Source organism: Protobothrops mucrosquamatus, unplaced genomic scaffold, assembly GCF_001527695.2.
Source record: "Protobothrops mucrosquamatus isolate PMUCROS unplaced genomic scaffold, P.Mucros_1.0 scaffold_270, whole genome shotgun sequence".
In the NCBI taxonomy this organism is placed as follows: Eukaryota; Metazoa; Chordata; class Lepidosauria; order Squamata; family Viperidae; genus Protobothrops; species Protobothrops mucrosquamatus.
Genome location: NW_015386346.1, coordinates 582,777 through 593,733, shown reverse-complemented (window position 1 = coordinate 593,733; position 10,957 = coordinate 582,777). Strand labels below are relative to the sequence as shown.

General features: G+C 37.3%; 1 protein-coding gene across 1 annotated transcript in view; it reads left to right on the top strand.

Moving 5' to 3' along the window:
- LOC107302554 (copine-5) overlaps positions 1-10,957 on the top strand; it is a 129,337-nt gene that overhangs the window by 20,286 nt on the left and 98,094 nt on the right. Inside the window, exon 2 of the mRNA XM_015831671.1 lies at positions 9,378-9,418. Coding sequence (XP_015687157.1) covers positions 9,378-9,418 — 41 coding nt within the window. The remainder of the gene's footprint in view (positions 1-9,377; positions 9,419-10,957) is intronic.

Sequence of the window (10,957 nt, the reverse complement as noted above, 5' to 3'; positions counted from 1 at the left end):
AAAGATTTAGATTGTAGCAAGTAACTGTTCAATGTTTTCAGGGACAGAGGGGCAATTAGGTAGATATGGCATGGCAAAACCATTTTTTTTATTTAGATGTATATTAACATTCAGCCACATCACGGTTGCATCATAATGGTATTTTCTGCTCTTATTTATTCTGATTCTTCATTTAAAATAGCCTCATTACCATGGATGTGATTACAAAATTGTTATGGGTCCTGGAGGAGTTTGCAATATCTAGCTGATGTGACTTAGCTTTGTCTGATGTATGTTAGGGGACTGAATGGCTACAATACAGCTATTATCTATTTGATATCAGCTGTAGAACAATCCCATAATATTGCTTCTCTGGTGAATCCTTCTGAATTCATGGCTCTTGATGGTGGCCTCTTTCTCATGGAAAGTTGGAATGAATTAATGTTAAATTTTTCTTCTGTGGCTTTTATAAGATGAGATGAAATGGAAACTTTCCTGGACTCATTCACCATGCTCAGTTTGTCAAAAAATAAATAAATCCTGTGACTGAAGAATATCCCTACTGTGACTGAAGAATATCCCTACTTTAGTATTCTCGTGATCATTGCTCCTGAATCAAATGTTGTTCTTCATTTCTTTTCCAACCCCCACCTCTTGTTATATAGATAAATGCCTTCATTAAGATTGTTAAGTCATTTGAGTCAAGCCCAACTCCTGACACCCATCCAGGCAGTTTTTGTGAAAGTAGGGCGGAAAGAGTATTCAGTTCCTTCTTCTAGAACATTTTCTCCTTTACCGAGTCTAGCTTACATCACTAGGATCTTCTGGGGTCTCCCATCCAAGCACTGAAAAGATCCAATCCTGCTTAGCTAACATTATCTAGGTCTGCTTCCCAGCTGGGCATTAGCTGAAGTTCAAATTCATTTTAATCTAGTAGCCTAGATTAAGACTGTTCTCGACTTACCTATAGTCAATTACAGAGTGGCTGCTTTTATTGTTAGTTGAATAGTTCCATTAGAGTATTATACAGTCACGACCAGCAATTTATTCAAGGTATCAGGAACGGTTGCTGGAATTGGGTATGTCTAGTTTAACGAAGAGAAGGACGAGGGGGGGACATGGTAGCAATGTTCCAATATCTCAGGGGCTGCCACAAAGAAGAGNATCATCATCATCATCATCATCATCATCATCATCATTAGAGCGGTAAGTCTTTCTGGATCTAAAGTGGAGATGCCATTGACTGAACATGGGTCCTAAAGCTGCAAATCAGGACCTCTACCTCTGAGCTGTGATTCGTCTGCAATTAATTGTAATGTTTCTATGGATGTTTTGGCAACTTGCAGAGAGAGGTTTTAGCAGCTTCATTTTGTACAGCAAGGAAAGGGTCTGTTGAAGCTTTTAGCTTTCTATTTTCCTCTTAAAGGAGAGACAACATTGCAGGAAAAACTACAGTGCTCCCACTTAAAATGGCCACCTTCTGAACTGTTTTTTAAATTTTCCATTGGATTAAATCAGAGGTCCCCAACCTTTTGGGGCACCAGGGCCTGGTTCCGTGGAGAAAGGTTTTTCCATGGATTGGAGAGTGCGTGGGTTTATGTGCTGCCTGCATCCCACGGATGGGGCTTTGCTTGCTTGTGTGGACCGTTTGCTGGCAGTACTGGTCCATGGACCGGGGGTTGGGGACCCCTTGATTAAATTATAAAACCTAATTGCAGATTGATGAATGAGGATCAGGAACTGTTTCATGTGGAGGAATTCTAGAGAGAGTCTATCAAATGATGGCATTAAAAAAGTACGAGTAGATTATGATTATAGAGTCTCAGGGCAAGCAAGTTTTATATTTTACATTTATAAAATATGTACATTTGCTGGACGTTTCAACATAAAATTCACGATCATCTCTGAATTTTCTAATGTGCGAAGTGGCACTCATTCACATATCACAATAGGCCTCACCTAATTTAGCATGTTTTATTGACTAAGCCAAAACCAAGCCAAAGTCAGTCAGGTTGAAAAAAAAATGTAAGGTTTGTTTTTCTTTTCTAGCCAATGTTCAGTTTTTCCTCCTTTATAACTTCCCCCATTTTGATCTTCTATTGATTTAGAGATAGGAAAAGAGCTTGGGAAAAAAAACAGGGATAAAATGTGCAGGGATAAAATTATTATGTAATTATAGTCACTCATTGTACCAAGCCTCAATCTCATATAATAGCAATTATGTGTAATAAGTGAAGTAAACAATAATATTTATGACAAGGAGGAAAGAACTGTACAGTCTTGCTGAAGTTCTTTTTTTTTTTACTTACAGAAATGACTTGTCACAAAAATTTGCGTGGAATTTTTAGTGTTGATTCTTTGTGATATATGAACAGTTTGTAGGGGGGAAAAAACCACCATGTTTTTAATTAGTATTTATTGGCTACAAAAAAGAAGACAAATGGTTAAGTCTTGCCTGGATGGCTTGTCTGCTCAGTCGCTCAGCTCTATTTGTCTTTCCATATGTTCTCTTTTTTGGTTGGCAAATCTACTTTTGGAATGATGATATCTGTGTGGCACCAATGCAAACTCTGTATGCATGATAAGCCTCTAAACTAGCCAGCTAGTGTAATTTTTTAAAAAATATCTTACAGAATCAGATTTTCTCGATCAAGTTTCAAAGCTAACGGAACCAATTTTATTTGTTTACAGACTTAAAGCCAACTTGGGGGTGGTGTAAAATTTCCATATTCAGATTAAAAACAAGCAAACAAACATATAAATAATATTGACAGACCACATCAGTAGGAAAAGAAGAAGAAAGAAAAATAATGGGAACGGACCAACAATTAAAATCCTACTCTTGACCAGAGTGAGGAGCAACTGCATTCCAGTTTCTATGTCCTGATGAAACAGCCACAATTTTACAGACTTTTGAAAAGCCCGCCACGAAGGGACTATTCCAATGTCTGGAAGCAGTTATTCCAGAGGAACAGAACCATATATGACAAAGAAGGTTTCTGAGTTTCCTGCATGTGGCGTCTCCTTTACTTGAGTCAGGCCAGTGTTATTAGGATCTGGGAGAAGGTGGTCCTGTAATGCTGATTTTAACAGCCAGATTTTCTATTTCCAAAAATGGAAAGCTTCCAAACATTTTCTTTCTTTCTTTTTTTCTTCTCAGTAAGCTTTAAGAGAGCTGCTAATGGAACCTAACACTGCTCTCTGTTTGATAAAACTAAGTTGCCTGGTTGGAGGCTATTTATCACACCACTGAATAATCAGACTCCTTCTGATTTATTTATTTATTGCTACCATAATCTGACACGGCTCTCCTTCTACAGGGTCTCCGTTGAATAATGTAATGTGCTTCATTGATCGGACACACTTCTCCCTTCCACCAACTATTTGACTAGATAAAAAATTCCTGACAGTCCAAAGGGCTGCAGTGATTTGGAAATAATAAGTGTACCGCTTTTATGGATTTTGAATTGTTTTTCTCGTGTACAGCATAGCTACTACTGTTTGCCATTTTTAATATTATTTGAATAAATTTAAGAACATAAGGAAAGGCTTGCTAGATCAGCTCAAAACTCTCCTTCCCCACCCCAGTCCTGAGTTTGCACCGTGTTGGAAAAGGAAAGTAATCAGGTTGCCCAAGTGGAGGTCTTGTTATGTCAAGAAACAACTACTCTAGGGCCATTTTTGAAGGAAGCACACCCTGCCAGTTCTGTCTTTGCTTATGCATTAACATGCACATAGAAGCATAAGTTTTAAAAATGACAAGGAGTAAACAGCCAGAATGAATAATAAAGCAATTAGCAAAGCAACACTGACTCCCCTTAGAAATGTGCAAAGCCATGAGAGAGAGAAAAAACAACTCTTTCTCCTGCACTTGGGTGTCAGAAAGTTGAAAAGCTGGATGAGGTATTTTATTTGTAACAAAACAGAAGGTATTTGGTGGGTTGAAGGGTCTTGAGTTAACCAACGAGAAATAGGCAATTATACTGAGATTTCAGCAATATTGCATGCAGAACAAAAACTGATTATCTTGGAAAGATGCTTTTTATCAGGGCACCAGCCTCCTCTGTCTCAGAATGCAAAGTTAAGCAGAAAACCAGAGGATAAACTGAGTTGGAAACCAAGCATCACTGGTTAAAACAGTATCTCACTGTTATGGTCTGCAAATAGAGTTAGAAGACTGAGAAATTTAAGATGCTAATTACAGGCTGTGATGTTCTTGAATAGTGTGATAAATACAAAATGTAATCAGAGCTCACTGCTTTTCAGGATAGTATTTATGCAACCCTATTGTAGTGCTATAAGAAACCTGTTTAGCTTCAGCCTTCCCCACAAGGATATGTCTTCAGGGGAGAATTTAAAAAAGTGACATTGGCAGCCATGACTGTGTAACTAAAGCCCTGCTCCTTTCTACATGCCCTGCTTGATGCTTGCCTGCAGTATTGAGGTTTCAACTCCCACGTTTCCCAAACAATTTCCACCAGGGATGGCATGGAGGATCGTAGGAAACAGATTCTTCCAGCTAGTTTCTTAGTATCCCAAAGGTGCATATGTATAATTTACCTGGCAAAACATAACCTATAAAATTTCAGTCAGTTTTATAAACATATAAGGGCATTTTTAAATTAAACATTCATTCAAGTTGTTTTGAAACTTGACATTAAAGATAATTAAATCTGAGCTAAAATGACTTACCCAATTTCGTGTTCATTTTTCCCCAGCTTTGATGAAAAGATTTGTTGGTTGGTTACTTGGTTGCATTTGTCACATGATTGCTGAGATGCTGCCTTTCTTGACTTTATTTCCCATCACTCTCTTTGTCTTCCCAGGTTTTAAAATTTAAAATTCCATCTAATGGGCTTCACTATACAGGGGCCCATAATTTTATTAATAATGCCATCAGATCATATGCCTGATCTTATAAACAAAGATATGTTTTAAACTGGCTGTAAGCCGCCCTGAGTCCACTAGGAGAAGGGCGGGGTATAAATGCGATTAATAAATAAATAAATAAATAAATGTGGGTCACTAAGATTAAGCAGTATTGGGTGCTTTAAGGAAGATGAGAATGGTGAAAACAAAGAAGGGAAAAGGAAATAGTATTGGGAAGGAATGAACTTTTTGCAAGATTTTAACTTCATCATCTTTTTTGTAATAAATAGCGAAGTTGGAAGGAATACACCAAACATGATTCTAAGTAATGAAAATGACTAGAGAGCAATAGCATGATTTTAAAAGCTATGAATATTCATGGGGGTAGAAGAGGAAAACCTGGCCAAGTGTTTTTCCATTGAGGTGAACACTTAGATGGGGTTGCAGACCTGGGCTACAAAGTCTGGATTACCAGTAGGTGGCAACGAAGCATTAGAGCTTTCTATATCTCTTTGCTGCTATCTGGTGGTCTTCTGGAATTTCACCACCCAGATCTGGTAGACTGGTTTAAGGCACAACTTAGTATAACGTGGCCAAACTCCTGAGAAATGGGGTGGGGAACCTTCATAGTAGAATTCTGAACTTTCCAAGAATCATCAGGATAAAAAAGATCTCTAGACAGTGGCACTGGCCTAGAATATTTTAGTGCCAGAGACAAAGTAGAAAGCGATTGCTCAAAATGCTTAAGGCCTGTCAAGTAATTTTGTAAGCTCAGCGGAAAATTGCTTCCTTGATAGCATAAAACATTACCCGACTGCTTTCTATTATGTTTATGACCCTCAAATCAGGTGCCAAAGGCCAATCAGGGACCTGCCAACTGTCCATTATCTTGGAAAGGTAGAAAGAAGAAATTTTAAATGTGCTAGCATAGATTTATAAAGTCTCTGAATTCTTGCTGTACTATAAGCAATCAACTCCTCTGTTAGGGCTTCTTTTTTTTATCTGCAGTAAAAATTCTAAACTAGTTGTACTGTGTCTTGGAGGCTTCTGTCAAGTCTCACCAAGAACTGAATTAAGAGCTGAGGATCTAGAAATCTGTGATTTCCTGCAAGCCCGAGTGTTAAATCTGACAAATGTAATGCCGTATTCTGTCAGTGGCTGGCAGTGCTGAGGTTATTAAGCTAACTTTAGTAACAGTAGGATAAATGGATCCCCAAATACTGAAATTGTTATATATCTAATTTTGGTCCTTTCTATTTATGTGGGCTTCTTTTTCCAGTGCCTTTCTTTGCCCCACACTTTCTGGTATTTAAAAATCTGCTTGTAAAGTAGCCATACTCTTAATGCAAAAGGGAAGTGACACGGCTTATTTTTTTTCCCTCTTGATTTGTGCCTTTCTCTTGATTTATGGGTCATTCGAGTAATACATAGCAGCCGCCTACACACATTCTCCTGTTTCTGTACATAATAGCCAAGCAGTGAGTGCAGCTTGTCAGTAAGGGATAGGGCATCTTGTTCAATGAAAGTGGATTATAATTGAAAGTCCTAGGATTCTCCGGGGGAAAAAGCAGAGCTCTTTTAAGTGTCTGACCCACAAAGTCCCCTATCTTCAATCACTGCAGAGAATGCCAGGGGTCATGTGGAAAAGGGTATCTGGGGCATTAGTTAGAAATCATCCTTCTTCTTTATACTGTCTATGTTATTTGCTTGCAGGTTTCGGTGAGATCAAATGTATAGCTTAAGTGCGAAAGATCAAAGAAGGGACCTATTCTCTGCAATAAGTTCTGGGATATCACTTCATAGCTCTTCACATACACACACACACACACACACACACACCACATACACACATAGAGATATGCAAACCTAACCTTTCTAGTCTGTACTCTTCTATTTGCACTCCTGGAGAGTCAGCTGTTGTGATCCAGAACTCCCTGTTAGCTTTATCTCATCTTAATGGACAGGCCTTTTTTCCCCTTCATTATGATTTTTTAAAAAATAATTTAAAAAGAGGAGGTAGGCTTTCTTGGTTAATAGCTGGGTATCACTTCCTAGAAAAAGAGGATAAATAATTATTCTGTAGATGCTAAATATTTGAGTCTTAAGAATGAATAATAATGGGTGACTCACTTGGTAGTTATTTCCAGTAGTTTCTTGTACCTGACGCTGAATATTCATCTCCCCAATATGACTGATGTATCTTCTACTGCGCTCTGCATTCCCACCTTGCCTTGGGCTTCATCATCATGGTGTCTTCTAGAAGAGTTGAAATTACAACCCCCAGGATTTCAGCCATGCTGGCTATAAATTCTGGAAATTGTATCCCCAAAACGTTTAGAGCACTCCAGACTGAGGAAGGTGGGAATCTCATAGGAAAAATGTAAGTCTTATTTGATTGCCCTGGTTACTGATCTGCCCAGTTCTTTCAACTCAGAGATGCCTCCTCCTTTGCCCAAATGCAACAGCCTGACCTGCTGTGATCTCTGAAGTTTGTTTGTCTTTAACACAGTGAAAGATTGCTTCTAGGAAAAAGTGTGCCAAGGAGTTGAAACAAGCTCCCTCTGCATTCAGTCTGTGTATCTTCTTACATTTAATTGGTGTTCTTGCGTGCTTCAAAGATAAGCTATTGAAAGGCCTGGATCTGAAACTGAAATGCTATTAAGCTCTTTCTAATCCTTCATTATTTCTGCTATTCACTGATGGCACAATATGCCATTAGCATAGAATCTAAAATTTAACCACATCAGCAAAGAATCCTATACACTTTTATGAACTTTATTTCCTTCAAGAATTTGCCAGTTTTCAAATAAAAATCCTAACAAGTATTGTAACTTTTCTAACAGCTGTCCAGCACTTGCAGTGCCGAATATAGTCTGAAAACATTAGAATAAGACGCTGTCGTGTCTTATTGTAATGTTTTCATACTGTATTCAGCACTTCAAGTGCTGGACAGCTCTTACAAAAGTTACAATACTGTAGTTGTTATTAGGATTTTTATTTGAAAATAGGCAAATTCTTGAAGGAAGTAAAAGTTGTTAGGAAGTTTCCCGAGACAAAATCTTAGTATTGTGAGATTTGTGACAACTTTAGGAAAGATTACACCACCTGGCAGAGAATAAAAATGCCTTCTAAGTTTAAAGAAAGAAATATTTTTTACATTTTTTACACCATCAGTTATCAAGATACTAACTTGTGAAAATATAGTTGTTACAGTCTATTTTTAGCCATCGTCAACATCAAGAATTTGTGAATCAGTTATGACTTTATTTACTGTGAAAAGGACAATCTGAATTGGACAGTAATGATATTGGTGCAAAGTGCCAAAGCAACATCATTTCTTACCTGGCTAGATAATTTTTTCTTTCTGTTCTACTTACCAAATGATTCAAGGCAACACAATATGAAGCTGTTGCTTAAACTATTCTTGAATGATTACTAAGCATATTGGTTCAGGCTGATTAAAGTTTTTGTGTGGGCTCTAGAGGGTCACAAGTAACCATTTTGAAGATTGAGACATGTGAATTTCCATTAAAAATGAATTAATGAATTCTAAATTACAGTGAAATTTGGTATAATTCCTTGACATATTCTTTTTAGAGAATAAACGCTAAAGCAGAAAGGAAACCAAACATCTTAACTAATGTGCTTTCAGTGCTGGCTCATTTAGCAAAGTAACTAGTTTAACATTATGTTAGTGACGTTTCCTCCAGCTGTGTTCATTTGCATGTGCTTTGATATTGATACCTACACTTTGGCCATCATTTGGAGTGGTGTTCTGCAGATATGTTAGATTTCAGCTTTCATCTTCCCTGGCCATAATGGGTAAAAGCAATATTAATTGAAATTATTAGAGCTGTATTCCAGCTAATCTGAAAAGTGCCAATTAAGGGAAGCTGATTAAACTGGTCCTGGGAGATAATATGAAATACTAAATACCGGTAGATTGAAAGAAAGTGTTGTTTCTGAAGAGAGAAAACTTGTTCATAAGCAATAGTGAATTAGAAAATGCTTGGCTAATGTTAGGAAGCATATAAGCTAGAAATAGCCATTTGGTTACAGTTGTTCTGTATGCCAAGCACAATAAGTATGATTTGGAGTATCTCCTTGGGCAATCAAATGTTCTCAGCCTATAGATTTGCCTGCGAGCCAGCATGGCTACTGAGTCATTGTAAGCGAAAAGATACCTTGTTTGAATGGAGACTTTGTCTGAGAAACCCATTCTTCTTGGTTTTGGTGTATTTATTTATTGCATTATTTGGTCTGATTCTTCAGCTCTAATTCCCTAGGTTACTTCTGATAGCTGCCTTGTCAATTTCAGCAGAGTTTGATCATTTCTGGGGGTGTATAATTATTTGGAAAACAAAACACTTAATATTATTGCTTTTTAAAAAATCAGTTGAGAATCAGTGCAAAAAACCCCAAAAAACCTAGGGAGGTTTTTATCAATTCCATTTCTGAACTGAAAATACATCTATCCAGGTCCTACATAATCCTTTCTATTTTTTCCTCCCCCCCCCTCCACCCCCCAGGAATCTTTTGGATAAAGATACATTCTCCAAGTCTGACCCATGTACGTAAGTGTTGCATGAACTTTTCTTCAAGATGAGTTTTGATTTTGTTCACAAAATTTCTTGTCCCCAATGAATGGGTCTATATTGCAAATGTGTGCAAATTACAATTAAAGGGCAAAATAAAAATCCAACTTAAATATTTTTAAGAACCATTAATTTAAATCTGGGAAAGATAATACATAATTATAATTACTGGGATTTAGTAAATGCACAGAAATGTATTAAGTGTGTGGATGATTGCAGGTTTTCACCAGTCAGGTGATTCTCTTTGAATGTATAAAATGAGCATAGATAGAGCGAGTTTCTCCTTTGTATTAAACAGAAACAGCTCTGAAAGGTAGATATTCATGCCTACATAGCAATTATTACACCCAGCATAGGTCTCTAAGCTAGATTATACAGTATATATAATTCTTCTCCTGGTATATATTTCAAGCACATTTGAAAACCAGAATTAATAGTTTATTATCTCTGGCCCTCAATTCGTCGGCTTGAATAATTGCATTGCCTATATTTCTGAGATATGTGCTGTCCAGTGTTTTTATTTTATTTTTATTTTAGTTCTATATCATCCTTTTCCCCAACAGAATGAAGGTAACGGTGCATTGATTGCTAATATATGTTAACTGACTCTCCTAGTCTGATACTTATGTATGCAAAATAAGCACCATCTGTATGCATGACGCAGGGAAATAACTGGTTTTGGAGAAGCTTAACCTAAACCACCTTGAGTGCCAGAATAAACAGAAAGAACACGGTGTAATATTAGGTATATGAGAAAAGTTGTCAGAAATGCCAGAATAAGTTAGATTTTTAAAATTATTTCTACTAATGGATGCCACTGGAAGGGAGACAACTCACAGAATCCAGTAAAGCAGGAGTGGAGAACGATGGCCCTTTAATGACTTGTGGACTTCAACTCCCAGAATTCCTGAGCCAGCCATGCTGGCTTAGGAATTCTGGGAGTTGAAGTCCATAAATTATAAAGGGGCCATGGTTCCCCAACACCACCTCTGCAGCAAAGATTGGTCAAACTTTGTAGTCTTAGAATATCATTAGCACAGTGGGGATAGTATGGAGTAGCTTGGAAATGTCATGGAAGATGCTGTGACAGTCTAGATTTCTGAACAGTAGTATTTTGCACTGTAGCACGTTGTTGCATATTCAATTTGTGAAGTTCTAGTTTCTTTGATTAGTACTGAGATTACAACTAGTATGTATAAATCCTTAGGCAGATAAAAGACATGATCAGCAGAACATGAAAAAAAAGCTTAGTGGGACATCATTTGCTCTCTGGCAGCTTCTCTTCATTAAAGTCTCATTAATCATTTTTACATTTTTGCTATGCTTTAGTAATGGGGAGCAACTGAATGTGAGCCAAATATATTAGTGAAATACATTATTGGGTAATTTAAAAATCTTGTTTGGTTTTCTGTGGTTTCTTTGCTAAATCATGAAAGAGCTACAGTTCTCTGATTCTGCATTTAGCATAGTAGTAGAGTAGGCTTTGATAGGGGTAGCCACAAGGAGATTAGATG